General features: G+C 36.7%; 2 protein-coding genes across 12 annotated transcripts in view; both read left to right on the top strand.

Annotated features, from left to right (window-relative positions):
• The window catches only part of LOC127661401 (myocyte-specific enhancer factor 2A-like), a 145710-nt gene extending 131345 nt beyond the window's left edge, over positions 1-14365 (top strand). For all 9 annotated transcript variants that reach the window (XM_052152071.1, XM_052152072.1, XM_052152070.1 and 6 more), the window contains 3 exons: positions 3522-3648; positions 4904-5027; positions 10401-14365. In XM_052152071.1, the coding sequence (XP_052008031.1) occupies positions 3522-3648; positions 4904-5027; positions 10401-10743 (594 nt within the window). In that variant the 3' untranslated portion in view covers positions 10744-14365. The remainder of the gene's footprint in view (positions 1-3521; positions 3649-4903; positions 5028-10400) is intronic.
• Positions 14366-16251: 1886 nt separating this feature from the next.
• The window catches only part of LOC127661936 (multiple C2 and transmembrane domain-containing protein 2-like), a 69481-nt gene continuing 60136 nt past the window's right edge, over positions 16252-25596 (top strand). For 2 of the 3 annotated variants that reach the window (XM_052152902.1, XM_052152904.1), the window contains exons 1-4: positions 16252-16380; positions 19132-19855; positions 23703-23762; positions 24044-24158. In XM_052152902.1, coding sequence (XP_052008862.1) covers positions 19175-19855; positions 23703-23762; positions 24044-24158 — 856 coding nt within the window. In that variant the 5' untranslated portion in view covers positions 16252-16380; positions 19132-19174. The remainder of the gene's footprint in view (positions 16381-19131; positions 19856-23702; positions 23763-24043; positions 24159-25596) is intronic. The other variant, XM_052152903.1, reaches the window with a different exon arrangement.

The raw sequence follows: 25596 nt of genomic DNA, 5'->3' as shown, positions 1-25596 counted from the left end.
TCCAAATCATATTATTCAATTCCCCCCAAAAACAACATTGCTGTCCTTTGAAAAATATGTGGATCAGTACTCACAAGGCCTCAAGTGAAATATTTTTTTTGACAGTAGATGATCACAGTGTAATATCCCAATGTGTATTATTCTCTAGAGAGTAGGGTTACCATGATACCAAAAAAAGAAAAAGAAAAACGTAGTTGATACCAAACCAGTGAAACTGAATGCTTAATATGTTCAATAGCAACTAATATGGTATTCAACGTACTCCTCATTTATTTTAAGTGAAATATTAAATGAATTTTAACAAAGGTCATGTACACACTACAGAATTTCATCAGAGACATAATAATACACAGATACAGTATTTTGTTACAAATCTGTTTCTGTTTGCATTAACTTGAGACATATTAATACCTTGCAAAGATGGGCATTTTGGCCAATAAGACCAATAGTATCAAATTGGTACTGAAGAAACAGTACTTTTCTATTGAGCGTTTGCTCAATGACAGTGAAATTAAGCTACAAACAGTATCAGTTACACAACGAAGTAGTGGAGCAAAATATCTCTGAGATCTAGGTACCATCAATCCCTCTATTATTCATATAGAAATTAGAGGGCCACTCAAATGATTATAATTAAGGTGCAGAGCTCTGGCCACATTCAGCACCTCTGGCTACACCCAGCTGTCAGCCTCATAAATCACTTAAATATAAAATGGGAAGCAAAAAAAGAATATTATTATTATTATATTTAAAAAGTTTCAATAATTTCTTCATTTTTACTGTAGAATCAGCTCAGTTTCTTCCACACTAGGGATCTTGTACAATGTACAGAATCTTGTTTGGTAAATAATGTTGGGGTTACACAATTTTTGCTCAGCATACAGTATATATATATATATATATATATATATATATATGCCAGCACCTAAAAGTGCCCTTTCTTACCATCATAAATCAAAACAAATTCCACATACTAAGATATTGGCATCTCAAGTAATCACGAATAAGCCCAGAGGATTGTTCATTTGTGTATATTTGCGAGTGTCCTTTCGCTCGCTCGCTCGCGCGCGCGTGCGTGCGTGCGTGCGTGTGTGTCAATGAACTGCCTCAGAGACAGACAGACTGAGGCAGGGCCTGTGAGTGTGCCTGCAGACAGGCTGTCATTATAATATAATGGTATTAAATTAATCACATTGCGCTGTGACAGAGTGGGGATGAAGGCTTAATCAGAAGCCCAGTGTGTGAGCCAGATAATATCTTGTCGCCCTTGTCGTGTCTCCCCACTGTTATTGATTGAGTGCTGGTATTAAGACAGTACTGTCCCAGCACCACAGAGAAGGGAACTCACTGTCTTCAGTACTGTACAACTCTGCACAGTCAGCCAGCCAGATCTGAACAGAAATATATGCTAACGATAAGAGACTATTAAGACCCATCAAATCTAATTGATCAGGTTTTTCTGACATTTGAAATTAAAAGAACGCTGAGAACAGCTGGTTCTCTATGGGAGTAGATTTGTGCCAAAAGTATTGCACATTACTTTTAGATATGGAATAAATATATAAATTTAGAGGGAATACAAAATACTTCTTGAAATAAACTACATTTGTTGTTAAAGTTTTTTTAAATTTTTAATTAAAAAAAATAAAATATTTTACTGCCAGAGATTTAATTTGTTTGCAGCTCTGATACAAACCTTTTATGTGGGCAGCACATAAAGGGAAAGTTCTCATTGACAGCTCAATGACCTAGAAATATATTGTTTATGTCCGTCTATTTATATTTCTGTTTGATATTTGAAAAGAAACGTAAAAAAAGTAATGTTAAACACAAATCTAATCCCATAGTTCCTCGTTAAATGTACAACCTCTCATTTAGCCTAGTGTTTATTGTCCCCCTTTTGTAAATAATCAATTAAAGCAGGAGGACTGTGCCAATGAAATAAAAATGAATGTTTAACATTTCGCACTGGAAGTAGTTTTACATTTACCTAATTGCTGCATGTCAGACAAAGCAAATGGCCATGAGGAATGAAAACGGTGAGCGCATTTAGTGGCTGTGAATTTGACTTTTCATTTGAATTTGACTCTGAATTTGAATTTTCAGTTTTGTTCCAAGTAACCTGAAGCAGCGTTTGGTTCACGCTTCAGTCTCTTAATTTGAATAAGTTACTTTAAAGGCACGTCCTGGTGAGAACAGTGGGTTGACCGCACTGAACTTTAGTTTAGTTTAGCCACCTGGCGCTGTACTGAGATGACAACATCATGGGTTTTTGTTTCTGTTGGAAGCAGTCAGAGGAGGAAGAGATGGAGTTGGTGAATTTTACTAAATGCTTTGGAAAGGCAATAGCTGATAAGCTTTTGGGTTTGGGTTTAAAATCACACTGCTTTAACTAGCAGAGGTGCACTAAGCTTAAAGATATCATTCTTAAGCAAACCACCTCTTGAGCTGAAAATCAACTAAACCCAAGATGAACTAGATGAACTCATAAGTGTTGTGTGGAAGTCTGGTCTGCATTGTGTGTGACTCATACTGCATGTTTCTACGTGTGTGTGTATATATATATATATATATATATATATATATATATATATATATATATATATATATATTGTCAGCATATTTGAGTATCTTCCAAGTCCTTATCCTCTCTTAATTCTTGTTTTTTGTTTTTGGCCTGGAGAGTGATTACTTTACTAATGATGATGTCATTGACCTACAGTTGAGTCCAGAATGATATCATTAGATGAGGAGAACGGCCAACTACAGTGAGAGAGAATGTTAGACATTTTTCACTAGTAAAAAGATTCTAAAGAGATAAAATACTACTTAAGAATGACCTACTGATCTTCAATGTAAATATTAGTTTATTTATTTAAATTGGTTTTATTTGTTTTATTATTTGTTTAAATGTGTTTATTTATTTTTAAGTAGGCTACTTCACATAAAGCAAAACATCTCTCAGAATCTTTCTTTGTGGATATGTTTTTTTAATAATGAGTGTGATTTATGCTCTTTAGTATACACTGGGTTACACCCAACTTGATATTTTGGATATTTTGAGAGATTTTAAATAATGACCTTCTTGAACAAAATTGCTTTGAATCGAAGATTGTGAAAAAAACATTTTGCTTTCTCTGAGAGTGTGCATATGTGTTTGGCTTGAGGTGACTGTATTTGCACTGAATGCTGGTTGCAGCAGTGATTTACCTAAATGAGTACATGACATTTTATGATGTAGTTTTTCATGTAGATATGGTACTTATTTAGGAGGCATTCTGAAGTGTGCCAGTTTTAACTTTCAAAGACGTTTTAATTCAAGCTGTTAAACTGATGGCAACCTGCAAAGCAATGAGATTAATTCTAGAATGAATCTGCAGCGCCCCTTATTGGTACTCAAATGGTATTACTGCACAATTTATACCAATTTAGACTATTCTAATGAAAATATTTCACATTTAGTGTGTATATGTGTGTTTGTGGCTCTTTTATTAACTTTGTGTAATTGATCCTGTGTACAGAACCCCCAGAGGATAAGCAGCTCTCAGTCCACCCAGCCTTTGGCCACACCGGTGGTCTCTGTCACCACCCCCAGTCTGCCATCACAAGGCCTGGTCTACTCAGGCATGCCCACTGCCTACAATTCTGGTAGGTCTAAAAACAGACACTCATAAAGTCATTCATTTCATTATCATGCCATTCTTAGATTTCGTTTAGTTTTAATTAGTCATATCATATTTTTCATCCTTTCATCCTCTCATTCACCTGTTTGCACATGTATTTTCAATCACTTTCCACTCCTAATTAATCTAAAAATGGATAGCAAAAAGACAAACATTTTATCCAATCAGAATTTATTTTACAAGCGAAGTGTGACAGCTGTTTCACAAATCGCATGCCTGAAGACAAGCTTGTTAGCCGAAGCAGCGCTTGAGTCTGAGTGCCATCCTGTGAAGCCTTTAACATTTTCACTGAATCCTCAACAGTTCAATAAATGGGTGTAGAGCGGAGGAGGGCAGGGGCTGGAACGGCGCATGCCTGGTCCCCACCCTCCTCCGCTCTACAATGGGCATCTGATGTCAGATTGTCAGATTCATCAGCCAATCAGATTGATTTATTTGATCATGGTGGGAGTAGACTTTTAGATAAGTCCCAGTCAAGGCCTTCAAGCTGGCCTTGAGCGACACAATCACACATTAAGTAATGTACGTATTTTGAAAGCAAAGAGCGTGAGAGGCAAGATCAAGACAGAGACGGCTGTCATCACTCACTGCCGTTATCACCATTGAGAATGAGATCCTTATTGATTTCTAAACCCGAGATGTTCTGCATGACCGTGTGATCACTTAATTTATTAAACAGGAAAGGAGGGCTGATTTTGACTTCAATTAAATTGGTATGTGCGTTTTGCATTATAGCAACATCAAGAGTTTTCAAAGTGTAATTTAGGATGTCTTGAGCATTCAGTGAAATGTATTGCAAGCAACATTTAAATCGCAAATATTATCAGATAGCTTTTTCCAAGTCTAACTCTATCTAACTCTATATTTAATAATTTATTTCACATAACAATCATGCTGCAGTTAAAATTATGCTACCTTGAGCATTCAGTGTCCTTTCAAGTTTTGGCTTTCATTTGTGTAGTTTTTAAAATGTTAATTGGTATTATTAGTTGGCTGCAACATAATGTATGATGTCCATAAGGTGTCTTAATCATTGTGAAACAATGTTTTCTTAATGGCATGAATCACACTGAAGGCCTGGACTTAAAACACACAGGCTGCCACTGAGTTTATCAGAAACTTAGGCTCATAACAAATGTATTTGAAACACTTGACTGCTGTGCAGAGGTGTTTGTGTGACTCATAAACTCTGTTGTTTTTTTGTTTTTTTGTTGCTCCAGAATACTCCCTGAGCAGTGCTGAGCTCGCTTCTCTGCAAGGCTTTTGCTCCCCAGGCCTCTCCATAGGCTCAGTGTCGGCATGGCAACAGCATCAACTAGGCCAGGCTGCTCTCAGCTCACTGGTGTAAGTAACATAGATGTGTGCAGGCGCACACAAGCATGCATGTGCACTCAGGTTTGCAGAACACTTAGGTTCATCTAATGCATTCTTGTTTGCCATAACTTTTTTATTTGTAGAACGCGGACATAGATGAATGGAACTCACAAAATCTGTCAAGATCCTTCCCAGGTCATACAGTATTTCTCCCCAAAAGAAAGAAATTATATTTTGGTTAAAGAAAATGAAGCCAATTTTTTTAACATTAAGATTTTTTTATGATATGTCATTTAAATTGTAGTATTTATTTAGTATTTTTAGGTAAATCATGGTAGTTTTACTTTAATGCCCTTGCATTTATGCTTATTTAAATGTAAAAAAGACAGTATGTTAGAGGAATGAGAATCATCATCAAAAATAATGAGAATTACAAATTAAAGGAAATTTTAAGAAAATTAAAAAATCAAAACATTAATAACTACAGTCTTGGCCAACACAAAATAGATATCATTTTAAAGCTTAGAAGCTGTCCTTTACAGTGCATGTAGGCATTATGACCAAAACTGAACAAGTACTTTGAAATTTGCAGACAAATCAGAAGTTCTGTTTTGATAATTTAGTAATAGTTTTGCACTGTACTTATTATTGTAATTGGTAAAAACATCAAACTGATCAGATAGCCATGTGCCATACAGTATGTCATTGGAAAGCTCTCAAAAATACAACCGGCCTATTTGTTTTTCTCACAGACAAAAACACATCGAGTATTTATGTCTTTGACATACATGTTACAAGTAAACATGTGTTCTTTATAAGCCGCATTTTCGCTTAAAACTTCACGAAAAATAAACAAAGCATAAATTCAACACAAACACACAACATAATCAGATGCATAGATCATTAGATAATCCACATGAAGCACAATGAGCACACACTGCAATGTGCTCCTGGCAAAAAACACCTTTCCTGGATTAGATGTCTGAATCATCTGAAATAATGTAGTACGTTGTCCAGTGTCATGGAACTCTAAACCAATTGTAGGATTCAGGTCGCTGCAACCAGAGATGGAAGTCAAGCAAAAATTGGCAGAGAGGATCGTTTAATATATATGTGGCCACCAAGAGATGGCACCAAGTACATGACACAGACTCAATAATGGCTCAAATGACACTGAATGGAAGTGAAAGAGATCATGTTACTCATTCCTGCATGCTTTGGAGACAATAGAGATTGCTAAGACATGTGACCAACTGGGCGGCAACGTCATCAGAACGCAAAGAATTATGGGTATGTTTGGCCAGTTTATATGGGCTGGCATCGCATAGCAGGCTAGTGTTCTGGCATGAAAATAATAAAAAGTGTGAAAAACAGAATATAAACCTACAAAATGCAGCGGTCTAAAGAAAACATTGTCGGACCATACCGCCTAAAACTAAATCCTAATGCAAAGACGAGGTATGACGAGAAAATAAAGGGAATCAAAGGACTGTACATCCTTACGAGCATAGTGACTGGTCAGGGGATGTCAACCTGTTGCCTGACTTTCAGCACCCATATATATATACAATTATATGATATTAAATGTTAGTCCATACACACACAAAGTTTTCAGTAACTTCAAGTCGCTGCAGCAGGCCCAGGTCTTTTTTACAGATGGATGGGTCCAGGACCTGGAGATTGTAAAAGTGGGGCAGAAAAAGTGGGCGCATACACCCTATCACTCGCTCCACGTGGATCCTGACATGAGCTAACTTCCTGGTCTGTTCCACATCTTTTCCTGGTCTGTTCCACATCTTTTGTAGCACCCTTTAGTGCTACACTGAAAGTGTAGCACCCACAAGGGCAACACTTTCTTTAATATCAAATCCACGGTCCGCTAACACTAGGTCTCCAGGCGAGAGCTTCTGAAGAAAGCCGCAGTTCTCGGTGTTCTGCTTATCACTGGCACGCTGGTCTCTGGTCTACTTGCGTCTGTTACCAATATTTACCTAGGAACAAATGTGCTGCTTCATTCAACTCAGTCTCATGACCGGTGTGGACAGTGCCCGGCGATGGGGGTGGATTCATGGAACCTTCCACCTCAGTTGCAGGTGTAGTGTTGTCTGACAGTAACAATACAAATAAATTGTGTCATATCACAACCTTTATTCCAAAGTAATCCAGATTAGATATACACAGGTGGCAACATATATTGTATTCTTTTACTATTTACCTGGGTATAAAGGTGCTGCATTATCCAACTCAGCCTCAGGACCAGTGTGGTCAGTGCCTGGTCGATGGGGGTTGATTCATGTGAGCTTCCAACTCAGCCTCAGGACCAGTGTTGTCAGTGCCTAGCGATGGTGGTTGCTGTTGTTGTGACCTTGTCGCTCTTCTCCTAAACCGCTTGAACCGGTATGTGTTCGTAGCTTTGACCTCAGTATGGCCGAGGTACAGAGAAGTGGCCCAGTCAGGATCACACTCCAACACTTCATAGGCAGGTTTGCCTGCAAACACAGTCACCAAATAAATTGCTATGTAGCCTAGATGTACAACATTTAAAACTGATTAACGTTACCCTTTAGTACATTGGTAACTTAAGCTAATTTTCTAGCCATTTCATGCTAGTTAACAGTTAACATTGGCTTAACGTCAAATCTAATGGTCTGGTTAAATCAAACAAAACACGCTGGTTATTTGCTCACAAAATAACATTGACAGAGAGTAATTGTAACTTACCTTTGTGAAAATGCTTTGAACACACCATCATGTGTGGTGGAGTGTTATCGAAGGTAATCTTGGGCCTCCTTACTGCTGTTATCCATGCCATTCGTTGCCTTTTTGTCACCTCTGAAACATGGCTTGTACTATTATTTTTCCACGCTGGAAAACGATAAAAGGATTTTCCGTTCTTAAGCTTTATGCCACTTCTATCGTGAGAACGACTATTGCAGTTTATAACACAGCAGGTAGACGGCACCTTGAACACTGCGTTCTTCCCTCCATGCAATCAAGTCTGGCTCCTTCTGTTTGTGCCGCGGATTCCCAAAATGCTTTGCGTTCACCACTGGTAATATGTCACGATGACGTCACATTAGCAATCTCTATACCTTTAGTCATTGTTGTATTTGCATGTGTAATTTAGTTCTTATGTAAAATTATTATTTTACTATATAATTTTTTTTGGAGAGGTTTTGGACACTTGGAGACGTTTTTGGACACAAAGATAAATAATTTTTGTATTGCTATAACTTTACTATAACACAAAATTGTACTCTGGTACAGGTTACATGATTGGGAACAAAACAAACATAATTATCATAATCTATATCATTAAACATTTTGAAAAGTTTTCTTTAAAATTATTCCAGACATTTTAACCTTTTTTTTTTTTTACATTTACGAGTTATAAGCCTTTAATTTTGGCCATGCCTCTGAAACAGAAAATCTTTAAAAACACCTTCATTGCTTAAATGGATTATGGCCCATTTTCACTGTATATATATATATATATATATATATATATATATATATATATATATATATATATATATATATATATACTATACATACATACATATATATTTTGGGGCTGTCAATCACTTTTATCAAATTAATTACATAGTATGCTGATTCATTATTTTAATTAATCGCAAACATAAATATTTGCTGAGAGCTGCTCAAATATCAATAAAACAATATATAATGATTAAATAATTATAATAGTTATATTTAAATAATGATAAATAATATACATATATATTATACATATATAAATATATATTCTAAAAAAATAATAATACAGACAATTAAAGTGCATTACATAATTTTGGTACAAGTGAGGCATTAAAAATGACAGTACAAAAAGTGGCTGTAGAATGCAATATATTGTTTGTTTCCATAATATTGAACATAAGTCTATCATTAGTCTATCACAGCAGTCCATACTGCAATTGAATTTGTTAGTCAGTCAGGGATTTTGAGATTCTTGGTTGCATCAAGTCATAAACATAAAATGTTTAGGTCGCTGTGTCAAGTTAAACGAAGTTTCAAACACGTCTTGAGATCACTGCCTTCGGTTTTGCACTCCATCGAGCTGTGTTTGTATGCAAGAATGTGTTCTCATCTTGTGTTATCTTCTCTGTAGTGATGGGTCGTTTGCGAACGAGTAGGCTCTAAGAGCCGTCTCTTGTAGGTGAACGTTGGGAGCCGACTCGCATATCAGAAAAGCCAAATCTATTTATAAAAATATAAAAAAATATATGAATAATCAAAAGGTTTAAATTAATAGAATTAATAAATTCAAAGAACAAAAAAGAAATAAAATAATATAGGCCTAAATGCTCAAGCGCGCACACATTCATTCTGACTGTCTGCTCAGACTAACAGCCTCACGTGATGTTCCTGTCAATCAGACATACAGTGTCAACCAATGAACCAAAGAAGCGTGAGGGAAAGCAGAGCTAACTTATTATGTTGTTCAGATTGTATTTGTTTTGAATTGTTAAAGTTATATGCACTTTGTTTATATACATTAAAAAGTTGTACTTTAAATGCATGTGTAATAACATCCTTCTTTTTTCCATTTATTTCAATTTGTGGGATGCTGCAGTTTTGCAAATTGTTATTTATTTTTCTTTGAAATGGTGCAATATTCTATTATCCGTACCACCGCTCCATACATGCATACTACACAGACTGCGTAGGGCACCAACTCCCTAGGGAGGCACCATCTTACTCTAGGAGGGCACCAGAAAGTCCACCGGCTGCCCTTACTCGCACGTTATACGTTATTCAAGGACCCTAAAGCAGATGCGGAGCATAGATGATCGCTCATATCATGCAATTTTTTACGTGTTATTTAAAAAAAAATATTAATAATTTTTAAATCTATATATATATATAGGCTTGTTTTTGCTCCAAGGGCTGTTGAGTAAACAGATGGATGGGACTAAATCATAATTAAAGGGATAGTTCACCCAGAAATGAAAATTATGTCATCTTTTGTGGAGGATTGTGTGGGAGAGAGAGAGATCATGACGGACATGTCCGTAAACTATCTCTCTCTCCCACACCATCCTCCGCAGTCGGCCTTTATCCCTCTCGGAGGCTTGATTAGCCTGATAAGGGACCGGGTGTGTAGAATCACGACCCGGCCCCGCCCTCCACCCTGCCACAATATATAAAGTGATTTGGGTTTGGAACAACATGAGGATGAGTAAATAAATACAGATTTTTCATTTTTGGTTGAACTATGCCTTTATATTTGCTGGATCTCTATGTTTAGCATAAACTCTGCAGCATGTATTAGTTTTTTCATAGGTAAACAATTGATATACTGTATTATAGTTTTTATTTATAAATCAAATATCTGAATTAAGGAGCAGTGGTTAATGTCTCTCTCCCCTCCTCTTTCTTCAGAGGTGGCGGTCACTTATCTCAGGGGTCGAATCTCTCCATCAACACAAGCCAGAATATCAACATTAAATCCGAGCCCATCTCTCCTCCACGCGAACGCGTTACCCCATCTGGCTTCCCTCAGCAGCAGCAGCAGCAGCTGCCTCCCTCTGGCCGCCCAGACATGGGCCGCTCGCCTGTCGACAGCCTCAGCTCATCTTGCTCCTCCTATGATGGTAGCGACCGAGAGGATCACAGGCCTGATTTTCACTCCCCACTCAGCCTGGGTCGACTCCCTGCCACTGGGGCCGAAGAGAGGGAAAGCCCCACGGTCAAGCGCATGCGCATGGACACCTGGGTGACATAAAGGTGTCTGGAGCCCGACCGCCTGTCAGTCACTCACAGGGCTGGGCAGTGGAAACGGAGAGAGGAGAGACAGCAGGGAGAGTCATTATTGTTATTATTCTATTGTTATTATTTAACGTCATTTCACTTTTTTTTGTAAGTAGGTGGACGGTGACAGAAATGCAAGATGTCCTGACATATCGAAATTAAGCAACTAAGTAGAAAGAGAGAGAGAGAGAGAGAGAGAGAGAGGAAGAGAAAAACAATCTCAAGTCAAGCAGTCAGACTGAATGATGTACTCAAAACAGGTGTTATCAGGTACTTGATGCAAATGGCATTGTGCAAGAGTCCAATGTTTTAAAGACGACAAGGCTTTTGTATATCATTGTGTCACTGGTGCAGTTTGACACTTGTAGCTGTTTCCGCTGTTCAATTTGCAAGTTTCAAACAATCAAAGAAAGTGAAGGGGCAGCTTCTGCTAGAAGGGTCCTGCCTGCTGGGCTCATGTATTAAAACAATCTGTATCTGCACTTGCTTTTATGAAGTATGTCACTTATTAATTTATTTATGCTAACTGACAATTGATCATAGGTTTGGATCAGTTTTTATGAGGGACGGCTTGTATCTAAAATGAGATCACATTCCACCTCAGTTTAGACATTAAGTGAAAAATGAAAATGTCTCTAAATTGAATGTGTTCTTTTTAATCAAATATTTGGAGAATATTTCTGACAAATCTGAGATTTTAATTAATGGAAATTTAAAAGGTAGCCCAGTCCATTTAAAAACAATAGCAAGTCATTGTATATTCATGCAGCGCCAACAACTCAGTGGTAACGCAAGCCAAAGCCTCTATCATTTTGTTGTACTGTAGGTTGGGAGTTTTCAGCATTTCTCTCTCGATATTCGTTTAATATTAGTTCTGTCATAGTGTGCGTTGTTACAAACATTGGAAAACTATAAACATGCAAAGCAGATCTTGAAACAATATCTAAAGCCATGAACACTTGTTGTTCTGTTTATAAATGAAAGATTTGAGCCAAACCTTTTCTTTTGTTATGTATATAGCAACTTTAATATATATCACCTTTGGTGTAAGTACGTATGTATTGTACCTTCACCAGATTCAAGAAAAAAGTATATTTTTGTGGATTACTGCCAAGTTTACAAGGCGAGATCCTTATTAAGTTGAGTATTCACTGGTTAATATTTACTATTTTGTTAACTATACTGTACTTTCTTCAAAATCTGACTATTATTGGTAATAAATAAAGTGGTTTTTTGTTTGTTTATTATCTCTCAAGAAGGTCGTTTTTGGGTCGTTTACCCTTTAATGGTGGTGAATGTCTGTCATAAGAAATTGTAACAACAGAGCTGAATGATTCAAGCTCAGATGTCTTTTCTTTCTTGTTTTGTAAATTGATAAGTGTCATGCTAAGAAAAAAAATGGTTTCTTTTCTTACAACTTTTTTGTGAGGGATTAGCCTGCAGCTGCTGAATACACTGCCTACTTTAAATCCCAGCTTAGATGCACTATTCATTCATTTCCAGTCAAAAGGATTTCTCTTTAGAGACCTTGTATAGAAAGTTAATTTCGTTGAATCCCTATTACTAAATTTATTTTGATTGAATCCCTCTTCAAATTCACATATGCTCATGTTAATAAAGATATTGTAAATATCGTAACATTAGGTAACCCTTATATAGACATACAAGCATACTATGAACAGAAAATCTTCCCTTCCCACTTATTTTGTGAACTGGCTCATCTATAGATTTCCTAAGACACCTTAGGAGGCATCAGTCGCTCTGTATTGCTGGACATGGGAGGGCGCCGTAGCTCTCTCTGCTGTTGCGTTTCGCTCTGTGTGTGCATATCCCTTCATTGTGGGGCTGTTCATGTTTGGCTGTTTGTTTGTGCAGCACAAACGTCTGGTAGCTGCAGTGGCCTCCGGCTTGCATCACACCTCACTGCCCCTCAGGCGGCAAAATGTCACGGGATTCAGCAGCTAAATATGAAAATGCTAGACAATGCAAACAGACTTGGACATGATCTCTCTACTGGATTACACAAAAGTTTGTATGTTCAAGTTTGCCATTGGAAAAAGGATGCTTTCCTCTTTAGATTTGTTGTGTATTTGGTCGATGTGTACACCAGTCACTTTTAGATACCTCCTAGCCCTCTTGAGCAAAATAGCAGCTGACAATATGCTGATATTAATCTATGCAGTCCCCAACCCACACATAGCCAAGAACACAAAGCATTCACATTTCAAGGATCACTGATAATTTGAGTGAATATATATATATATATATATATATATATATATATATATATATATATATATATATATATATATATATATATATATATATATATCACATGCCCATTTATCATACAAATGTTGCCTAGTTCATGAATAAAGTGCTCTATTGAGCAGGTGAGAAAATGACTGTTAACCCTTTGTCCTTAAGTGCTTGCACATTAAGGTTACGTATAATGGCACACTTTCTAAATATGGAAACCACAAGATCCATGCAGACACTGCTTTAGGTGCAGCTTTAGATTTAATCTCAGATGTGCAAGCTTTGTTGTATCAGCTACATTGTAAAACTTAGAAACACATAGAAAGTTATCAATGATATCTGTTGAAAAGTGTTCATCATTTGAAGTTGATCACAGTCAAAACTTTTCAGGGTAGACAAGCAATAATGCCAGCCCAGTGCTATAATTGCACTGTGGATTTAAGACATGCAGGATGTTCATACTGCAATGCACACTTACACACACACACACACCACACACAACTTTAGTGCTTGATTAGGAATCAGGGATTTTGTTTTGAGTTTCTCTGCTACATGCACAATTAGAGCCTTATTCCAAAGAGTTGCTGGTTTTCTAAATCAAATATGATATCCCTCATCACATATTTCACTGAAATAAAATCACCCTCACATCAGGAGTTGGAAGAAGTATAGCTTTGTACATCGACCCTTACAATGCACAGATGAAATGCATAACAAATCTAAAGAGAGTGCTGTTCATTTGGTGCAAAATGCTGCATCTGAAATCACAAACTGTTGAATGTGAAAGGAAGGGATAAAGAGAAAACAACAATAATTTTTTTTGCATACTTCACTTTGCTGCGCAAGAATACACTGCTTTGCTTTATGGCTTTTCTAAAACAGAATTATGTATTTGGTAATTGTTTGTAGTTACTAGTTCATTTCAAGAAGCTGTTTGCGGTTTGGATTCTGGAACCGCTTGGCGGCACAAGCTGGACTTTGTTGCCATAATTGAAACAAGATGTTTAAAAAAAAAAAGAAAAAGAAAGAAAAACATGAGAGTGAAATTTAAGTTAATCAGCATTATATTTCCTTGAATGTGTTGTTTTATCTTCATTATACAATAAATATTCTAGTGAACTTTTTATTGAATTACTAAGATATTATGCTAGAGATTGTTGTACAAATTTGTATTCTGCATTCACTAAAGTAAAGATATTGGCTTTTATTGTGTAACAGGTTCTCTTGCTTATTCTGTGCAAACTGAAGTGAACAATTCTCTGATTTTGAGTAGACTTTGTCCACATGTGAAGTCCCAAACATTAGAATCTGTCCGCTTTATTAAAAACCTCAATGTACCCTCAAATACTCACTCTATGTGCCTTCATACTGCATCACTGAGAAACACACATCATACACAAAACAGTGTACTGTAGATGTAGGTTATGTTGCCCAGAACTTATTAAAAAAAGGGTTAATTAAGTGTTACAATGAAGGCTTATGTTGAAATAAAACAAAAAATAACCATACAGGAACTGTTATTAATCATAACTATCTCATATTTACCATATTTATTTTTATAAAGTCACTTTATAAAACAAGATATGTTCTTGTAATATGTAATAATGCCAGCAAGTGGCACTAAATTTGCATAGAAACAAATGCCTCATGGCCTTGATGATTCAATTTTAGCAATACATTAGCAGTAAAATAAATAAAAAATTGTTCTGGTTGTAGTGGGTAGGCTCTGGGCAAATTAATCCAATGTCTAACAACATTTTTTTATTGTAGTCTAATAAAAAGCTTTAGCAAAATGACAGATAACCAAAACAGCCATTTAACTGTTTGAGTGTGTTTAGTAACATTTCAGTTAAACACTAATGGAGCTGGCAAAATTATGTGCTCAAGACAAGTGACTTCTTTTTTTTATTGGGATTTTATTTCTTTATATTCTTTAAAAACATGCAGTGGTAAGCAAAATAATATCACTGATGAAAGAAAGAAAGAAAGAAAAAGAAAATGAGTCTGTAAAAACAGCAACTGGTTATGAAACCTCCCTAAAATGAAAAAGCCCAACATCTCAAAAACGGTTGATCAAGATTACTATCAAAGAACATATTTCAAATCAACAATAAAGCACAAGCGTGTTCTAGAGTTGATTGACAGGTGATGTATGTATCAGGTGATTGGTTATTTTAACTGTAAGGCGGGACATCCTTTCTTCAACCGTTGACGACCATTTGGCGCTCAGAGCTTATTGGTTGAGCGTTCCAATTTTTTCTATACATTTTTATGGAAGTGGCCAATCTCTGCTAAATATTCTCTGTCTGCAGTCAATCAAGTCAAATCTTAACTGGTATCATAAAACCAGAAGTGTGCACACTTAAGTACTAGTTCTTAAAGTTAGTTAATCCAAAAATTAAAATTCTCATTTACTTACCCTAATGCAATGCTAGATTGTATGACTTTGGACAAACAGAGCTGAAATATAATTTAAAACATAGTCCGCAAGTGAATGTGATCAGACATTTGAAACCCCCAAAGTCACATACAGGCCACATGAAAGTAATCCATAAGACTCCAATGGTTAAATCCATATCTTTGGAAGTGATATGGTAGGGTAAGAAACAAATCCATTTTTTTTTTTTTTTTTTACTAATCTTCACTTTCAATACGTTAAAGAATGTTAAAGTGAAAGTGGAGATTTATAGTAAAAATGTCGATCTGTTTCTCATCCACACCTATCATATCTCTTCTGAATATATGGATGTATCTACTGGAGTCATATGGATTACTTTTATGTGGCCTTTATGTGATTTTTGGAGCTTCAAAGTTCTGTTCACCATTTATTTGCATTGTATGGCCCTACAGAGCTGAGATATCCTACTAAACATCTTTTTGTTCTGCAGAAGAAAGAAAGTCATACACATCTGGGATATGGAATGGGAGTGAGTAAATGATTAGAGAATTTTCATTTTTGGGTGAACCCTTTAATAAGTTTAAATATGCCTTGTATTTTGTGATTATAATGAAACTGATTTAAGTTGCATTTACAAAACTTTTACCACAACATTTAACATCGGGGGGAAAACAGAAGCCAAGTTAGTCATTAACATTAAAATGTCACGTCACGTTGTAAACACAATAGGCTATTTATAGCTACAAGAGCCCGCGCAAACTACAGAAACTGTAGTTACATAGATTTCATCGATGATACTCATCATCACTCCACCCTGCAAAGACAAACCGGTCCAAGCAGAAAGATCTCGACAGATATGACAACTGTGGCTTATATGTGGAAGTGAAAAGTTCACTTTAGTTGTCAGTGATGGCATCCGCAAGAAATAACGTCCAGTAATTTATTCGAAAACAGGTAAGATTCCACGACATCTTGACATACCATGTTGAGCTAAATAATCTGGGAAGATATCGATTTTTTTTTAATTGTAATAATGCTGCCTGTGTAACAATGTACCAACCTTTTTGTATTTTCTTCAAGCTAAATCTCTCTCTCTCTCTCTCTCTCTCTCTCTCTCTCTCTCTCTCTCTCTCTCTCGACGAATGCATTAAGTTAAAAACAAGAGTTTTTCAGATTTAAAGTGAATTTGCATTTAAGAAAATTATAATAGCTGGTTGAAATGATTGATAAGCGATATTACTGTTATCTCAAACTTAAACTGTGCTTAACTCGCAGTGTTGGGGAGTAACGGAATACATGTAATGGGATTATGTATTTAAAATACAAAATATTAGTAATTGTATTCCACTACAGTTACAATTTAAATAATTGGTATTTAGAATACAGTTACATTAAAAAAAGTATTTTGATAACTGAAGAGATTACTTTGCATTTTATTGTCATTTGTTTCATTTAATATTTAGGCCTTTCAGATGTAAAACATTTATACATATAAATTATGCGATCCAAAGTGCATTTGAACAGTGGTGAAACACTTTCTTATGATGTTTTACATCCATACGAGCAGACAGAGAAGTGCGTTTGAAGTAAGTTTAGAGCAGAAGAAATAGAAATAAACCTTGTCAGATTTACATGAAGCTAAAATGCTATTTTTAGCAATTCACGATAAAAAAAAATTATCAAGAAATTCACGTTGGATCATATTTTTTTTTTCTAGTCAGACCTTTGATATTAATGCAAAAATCATATTATTGATAATAATTTTTTTTATTGTTTTCCTGTAAAAATATAAAAAAATCCTTAAGACAAGATCGAATTTTGTTTTAGAAATAACACTGCATAAGATATTTAGGTTTTTCAGAGAATGTATTTGTAACGTGTATTTTGTCTTACTGTACTGGCAGAGTTTTTATAGTCAAAACAAGTGCTGAAGAAGTAATCCAAAGTATTTAGAATATGTTACTGACCTTGAGTAATCTAACGAAATAAATTACAATGACATTTAACAGCATGTATTCTGTAATCTGTTGTGGAATACATTTCAAACGTAACCCTCCCAACCCTGTTAACTTAAATACCGGTCAGTAGCTACTGTATGAAAATATTTACTGTTTAAGTGAATAGGAGTTAGGCTAAGATATGTCATCAGATTTAACCACTAATCCTTTGAGCTGCCAAAAATTACAAGTACATGAACAATTGTCATTAATGCCTTTCAGAGTACAAATCTGAATGATTCCATAGAAAGTTTGAATGGTCTGCATGTTACAGTCTCCAGTTCTTGTCTGCTATGTTGACACTAACATAAATATTTAATCATTTCATTGTTTGTGCTAAAGTTTGTAAATTGACTAAAGCATAGTGAAATAAAATTCACTAGAGTGGCTGTTTTTGTGTAGTATCACTGCAGTTCCACCACAAAGATGACCTCATGGTCTGAAATGTGAAAATGTAACCAGCAATTTTTCTTGTTTACTTTGCAATTGATGTGTGCTGTTATGCTCAATGCACGCTGTAAAGGAGTTCAATGGAAAGGAGGAGGCGAGAACCGGCTTGGCAATATAAATAATATTTTAATGAATAACTTAAACCAAAAGACAAACACATACATGACAGACATGTCCTTAAACTATCTCTCTCCACTGCACAATCCTCCGCAGTAAGCCTTTATCCCTCTCAGAGGCTTGATTAGCCTGATAAGGGACCGGGTGTGTATGATCACGACCCAGCCCCGCCCTCCGTCCTGCCACACACACACTCTTACAACTTTCTTCCTGCTTTGTCTTAACCTGCTGCTATGGCATAAATTCATTAAATAATCTCAAAGGTGTTACGTATATATGATATATGATTCTGATTTATTCACAGCTTCAAACAGATGCTAATACAGAGACTGCACAAAAGTCTGTATGACTTTCATTTTCAGTAGGAACACCCACATGGTCATGCTATGTGAATTTCAAATACTTCAACTATTTCAGTTTTGAGTGGCTGGAAGTGCCCACATAAAATAGCTCAAACAACTGGTAAATGTCTGTTGTCTGTATGTAGGACCTAGACTGTTTTGAAATTGAAATGAGGAAAAATTACCAGAATGTCAGGTTTTCAGGTCACATGCACTCATGCACCTAATAAAGTGCCAGACTGGGTCTTCTGCTGTTGTAGTCCATTTGCCTCAAGATTTAACACGTTGTGCATTCTGAGATGCTATTCTGCTCACTACAGTTGTACAGAGTGGTTAGTTACTGTAACCTTTCTGTCAGCTCAAACCAGTCTGGCTGTTCTCCGTTGACCTCTCATCAAACAAGCATTTCCATCAGCAGAACTGCCACTCACTGGATGTGTTTTGTTTTTGGCACCATCTAGAGTAAATTCTAGAGAGTGTTGTGTGTGAAAATCCCAGGAGATCAGCAGTTACAGAAATAATCAAACCATCCCATCTGGCACCACCATTCATGCCATGGTCGAAATCACTGAGATCACATTTTTTTCCCCATTCTGATGGTTGTTGTGAACATTAACTGAAGCTCCTGACCCGTATCTGCATAATTTTATGCATTGCACTGCTGTCACACAATAGGCTGATTACATAATTTCATGAATAAGCAGGTTTACAGGTGTTCCTAATAAAGTGCTAAATGAGCATATGCCAAAACGTTTTTTGAAATGTTCACTCTAACAGTTTGATTGCTTTTTGTCTGGCAGTTGTTTTAAATTCAGCTAAAGTGCAGTATCTTTTGCCAGCACAATGGAACACAAGAAGAGAGTCTGGCACAAGCTGAAGATAGGGAAGAAGGGCCTTGGAAAGAAGAAGACTCCTCTGAAACACAGGAGGAGTATGTCGGTACCAGACCTCAGGTTAACTCCGCACAAGGTTTCCGCTTTGGAGGATGATACCAGGACACCTGATCGAGACATCTTTGGAAACCTGATGGCTACTAATGATATAGATGAAATAAATGAAACCTCCAGTGTTGCCTTTTCTGATCAGTTTACAGTCACTGACACACCATACTCATACAGCCCAGCACCATCAGAGAGATCAATGCCTGCAGACTTTCCAGTTTCAGCCGAGATCACAATGGATAAAAATGTACATCAGCCAAGGCACGCCACATGGTACATAGAGGATTTAGAAGCAGCACCTTCACCTCTGTCTAAAACTCCCACACCTACAAAATGGGCCTCTGTGCCAGCAGAGAGAACACCACCTGCTCTGAGACAAAAAGATCCCAAAGTGGTTGCAGCCCTTAGTAGAGCCAATGCAGGAAGACAAATGCCTACTGCCCATGCCTCAGAAAGTGAAATGTCTGCAATGGCCTCCACAGAGTTAGTCAGCACTACTTCTGAGAAGCAGGTTTGGCACCGTGACCAAGAGTCATCTCCATTGGAAATGTTCATTATCGGGTCGGCTGAAGACATGGAAGAGGTCAGTAATCACAAAGTTCTCTATTCATTCTGTAGTCATACCTTATAGCCAAGCTGTTTTCTTTAAATATGGCATTGTGCCAAAGGTTTTATTTTAATAGCATATAATTATATTTAATTGGACACTAATGATGAATCAAAAACATTACTGTTATGAAAGCAATATATATATATACTTTATTCACATCAGCGCTATCTTTGATTTTTGATGGGATTGACAACAAGACTGTGAGGGATAGACATACAGTCTCTTCAATGTGTTGTACAGTTGTTTGAAGTGTTTTGGATTGTTCTACTGATTAAACATTGAAAAATGAAGTGTATGTCATTGTGTAAATGAATGTCATTAAAGAGACATAAAAATTAAAAGATGAGGGGGCCTGGGTAGCTCAGCAAGTAAAGATGCTGACTACCACCCCTGGAGTCACGATTTTGAATCCAGGGTGTGCTGAGTGACTCCTGCCAGGTCTCCTAAGCAACCAAATTGGCCTGGTTGCTAGGGAGGGTAGAGTCTCATGGGGTAACCTCCTTGTGGTCGCCATAATGTGCTTAACTCTCGGTGGGGTGCTTGGTGAGTTGTGAGTGGATGCCGCGGAGAATAGTGTGAAGCCTCCACATGCACTATGTCTTCGCGGTAACGCGCTCAACAAGCCACTGGGTCACCACGAGGACTTGGAGCGCATTGAGAATTGGGCATTCCAAATGGGGAGAAAAAATTAAATAATCAAAGATGGTGCTACTGTTAATATGGTCTATTGATCTAAAAAAAAGTAGATTTTGAGCTTTAAATAACCTGTGGTTGACCAATGTGGGTTTTTCAAAAGGTTGATGTCGATACTGATGCTAATTAGGGGAATTTGGGCCAAGTGTTTTCTGACCAATTTCAGATGGGGTGAGAGTTTAGGAAACCTGTTTGAAAACAATTAGTACACTTCTTTTTTAAACCTAAAATGCATGTTAAACACTCCTACATATTCAGGTCTATAGTTACCCAGCACATATATCTATCAAAAATGGATGTACAAAATGCCCAAATAGTGTACAATTTTCTAAATATTTTCTAGACAATTAGAAAACAATAATATATATTTTTATATATATATTTATTTTCATAAATTAAAGAGATAATGCAACAAATCAGGACAATTCAAGAACGTGATTAATTATTTTCACACTGAAATTCCATGAGATGCAACTGGCTGTCAAAAACACATTGAGCTACACATAACACATAAGATACACATTTGTAATGTATGTGTAACTCATGTGTAGCTCATATGACTTATGTATATTTTCTCAGGCTCTTGCTGAGTCTAAATAGAACCACAACTTACATTATTTCAGTACTACACCCAAATGACAATGTCACATACTTTTCATGTGTTGTACTTGCTATAAGTTTACTTTGATGTTGTTTCTTCATCAAATAGCAATGTCAAATGTAAATCAAGTCAATCACTGTATCATCAGTGCCACCTTGGATAAGAAATAACATGTATATTATGTATGTGTATACGCATATATAATACTGCTAATTCACCATTGTTGATTCTTCATTGTTCCACAGAAAATCAATGTGATGAAGTATTTATTTGTATGAATATAGTACTCATTTCTCTTGTAAATGCACAAAGAAATAAATATGCTGTGAAGTAAATTTAATATACTGTATATGAAATAATTATAAAATATATATAATTTAAGGAAGTGCGAAAATAAATAAATAAATAAATAAATAAAGTAAAATAAAACATGATACATCGAGTCTCTAGAGACCCTACACACTTTTGGTACTTTAAACCATTATAAATGGTTTTATAATGGTTATAAATTCAGGATGGATGAATCTCACGATTTGGGCTTTGCCTGTGTGTGATCATGACTGGAGACATTCAGAGCTGGAATCATAACTTGCTATTTTCATGTTGATATAATGTTATACAATTAAAAATGTAAAACTAATATATTACTTGCTTTGATGAAGCTAAATAACACTCGTATTCACATATTTTGAATGATGAATTTGACACTTATAGTGCTTATCTAACACTACACTCAAAGCATTTTTACATAAAGAACAGGCGACTCAATCAAAACTAGTATATTTTAATGTAATTTTTCAAGTGTTTTATCTACTATTAATGTTTGTATTGTACTACACTTATCCATTTAAGAGGTGATACTCGTTATATGGCTGATCCGAGTTCAGTGGAAGAATTTATTAATTTGATATTATATTGTACAGCCTCAGTTTATAATGCAAGTGAACCGTAATAGTAAAGTAGAATGTCTATGAATGTACACAATAGCACAGTAAATTAAAAACATAAAACAAGGATTCAGTAATGATGGGGATAAAATATACTTTATTAAACATGAAGATAATATGCTTAAAAATGCAATATAACAGTTAATTTTAGAAGTCATAAATATTAGTAAACATGTCACAATAACTCCCTCCGACAACATAGGTACATCGCGATCGGTAAACACACAAATAATGTTCGATTCATACAAGCAATATAAGCTTCAACAACCCTACCAGACAAAATATCCAATTATTATAGCAAGTAAACAACTTCACCAAGCGGATAACAGATAAGCTTCCATCCAGATTGTTGCGATGCTTTCCGGAACTTTGTGACTGAACTGAACTGTAGTTTCTTTCTTTTTTTAACGGCTACTCGCAAACTAAAACAGTGCATTACTGCCATCTACTATTTACATGAGATTGAGTCAGCCGGCACTTCTTTCCTATGTTAACAGACATGACGTAATGACTCAAGGATGTACATCATAAGCCAGCGATTTCACACCAAATTGAAACCAATAGCTCAAAATACAAATCATTTTTGTAGGCTTACCATAGTGAATCGAGGTAAGGTAAGAACATGGTTTTGAACACTGATTGTTTATATGTTAATCAGTAATGGCAATTTGGTAATTTTTATCCAAATATCTTACATAGTGCAGCTTTAAAATGAATTATATTCATCTTGCGTTCGGCACTTTATACACTTCTCATCTGAGACGTGCGTTTCTTTTCATGAGAGTATGGTGCGACGCGCAAGGGAACTTTGCTCTGCTGGATTATTTTGACATGCGGCAAAATAATTTTTTCAAAAATACAAATCATCATCCTTACTAAAATGAATCACTATTATACAGCGGTAACACTATCTCTGATATTTTGACAAACATTTTGCAATTTCATATTAAATGTGCTTATTTATTAGGTGGAATCATTTAGATTTTTTTTTTTTTTTTTTGACAACTGTGGCAGTTGTGGTTACATATATACACTAGCACAGTCAAAACACAGTAAACTGTAAATTCCATTGCAACAGTTAGAGTATAATAACTAGTGTTACTGAATTAATTAAAAATTTATGAAAATATTTATTATGCTGAAAATTATTTATGAAAAATTGTGGCCTAAACGCAATTAGAAAAATTGCATTTAGGCCACTATTTTTCATAAATAATTAATTATTAGGCCATAATTTTCATATATATATATATATATATATATATATATATATATATTATTGCAATAATTGCAATTAATTATGCAATAAACCAACTTTGAGAATGTGGATGACTGTATACGTCAGTCAACACCGAAGACCATTTATGACCCTGGAATAACCTTGGAATGCATAGGACTTTAATTTTCTATAATTAGGGAATATAAAAAAAGCTTTTAGCACATCAGTATTAACGCATGACTGAGAATTGGCAAACATTACTTTGCCTCTGCTACAGGTGCACTAAAAAGCAGGCTTAAAATAGTGTGGCAGAGGGATGTAGAACTTTCTCATTCAAGGCATCTTAATCTCTCCCTTCAGGACATTCCTAATAAAACCAATGACTTTGACACTCTTTCCTTTCAAGAACAAGAACAGAACGTGAGTACAGTATTATAATAAAAATTTGCTGTCTTGATGATTGGAAAAATAGCTTGGTTAGTCAATTCTGTCTGAATATTCTGACATTTTTATCCAGTTTTTTATATCCATTACGTAATTTCTCCACTAGAACTTTACTCCTGAATAATTTACCCAAGGTTTATCACCTGTTCTCTGTTTCTCGCTTTCTAGAATTTGTCTCTTCCCCTTTTCTGTTGTTCTGCATTATAGGAGTGTTCATACAGTCCCTCAGACACATGTCTTTACATTCTACTTTTCAGATAATGTCAGGAGGATTAAATGACAGTCAGATTGCTCTAGCACAACAGAAAGTCCAGTATCTCCTCACTATCAACCTAAAGGAAGGCAGGAACCTGGTTGTCAGAGACCGCTCAGGTATTGTCCTCTGAAATACTTACTAAAACAGATGATTAAACTATTGTTACACTGGGTGGTGTAATTTACGCATTGCCATTTTAAGATCATCTAGGATTTAACCTGTTGATATACATTTCCCCACATGGTAATGTCACTCTGTTTACATTTAATATATAATTTACCATCTGTAATGAATGTTAACAAATTATACATCTTGTCAAAGGTGTAAGGGTTCAGCATTGATATTCGATCTCTGTTTCACGATAGCAATGCTCTAGAAACGTCTTGGTTACTGATGTAAACTCTGTTCCCTGATGGAAGGAACGAGACGTTGTGTCGATGAGTTGACACTAGGGGTCGCTCCTGCGGAGCCCAGACATCTTTGATCTTGAGAAAAGGCCAATGGAAATTGGCATGTGGAATTTGCATGCCACTCCCCCGGACATACGGGTATAAAAGGAGTGATGCTGCAAACACACATCAGGTATTGCAATGAGGAGCCGAGCCAGAGACCCAGCCATTTCAGCGGTTGGTTCAGTGTTGTGGCAGGAGGGACACAACGTCTCGTTCCTTCCATCAAGGAACGGAGGTTACATCAGTAACCAAGACGTTCCCTATCTGTCACTCACTCGACGTTGTGTCGATGAGTTGACACTAGGGGTCCCAATGGAAAATGCCATAAGAGCTGAACCGAGTTACGCAGACTGGTGGTGCGAGACGGGCAGACCTCTGTGTGCCACGTAGCCAGCGCAGCAACACATTGACAGGCATGAAGCGGTCCCCTGCACCTAGGGGAATGGCTAACTGCTCAGAAGTATAAGGACTGGCTGGCCCAGCTGTGGCCTTCTCTTTATTGTTCTCCCCAAAAAGGAACGAAATCGTTCGACTGGGGGCCAAATATATGGTCCAAGCTGAGGGGTGTCCCTCCAAAGAGGAGGACACTGCAGAGACCACACCCAGCTCCGAGGGGGGGTAGGTGGAATATAACGCACGGTCTTACCGGTTAGGAGTGGAAGCACGTCGTGCGGAGCTGCGTCGTGGTAGGTCATACCCAAGGGGGGGAGGAGTTACTACAAACACGGCGACAGAGGACAGAGGGCCCTCTGCCCAAGGAAGACGCGGTTTACCGGCAGGGAAACCATTTTGCAGAATATACATCACATGGGGTTGCCTAGGGGGACAACCAGCACATGTAAAGTACTTACTTCATTACAGGCAAGGGAGGAAGAACGTCCACTTCTTGCGAACACAACTGGGGAAGAGCGCACATCTTCGCCTCAATGGAGGGGAAAGGCGCTATGCACAAGCGATACACCCGGCCAGCTGACCTGAACTTACCTGTTTGTGTCACCTGATAACACACGGGACGAAACTGGCTCAAAACTGAGGTTATAGAACCATCCGCTCTGGGGCGGGCTTGTGCGGGAGTTCCGGTTCCAGTGTGCCGTACCTGCCA

This window comes from Xyrauchen texanus, chromosome 21 (assembly GCF_025860055.1).
Source record: "Xyrauchen texanus isolate HMW12.3.18 chromosome 21, RBS_HiC_50CHRs, whole genome shotgun sequence".
NCBI classification, from domain to species: domain Eukaryota; kingdom Metazoa; phylum Chordata; class Actinopteri; order Cypriniformes; family Catostomidae; genus Xyrauchen; species Xyrauchen texanus.
This window is presented reverse-complemented; position numbering and strand designations above follow the sequence as displayed.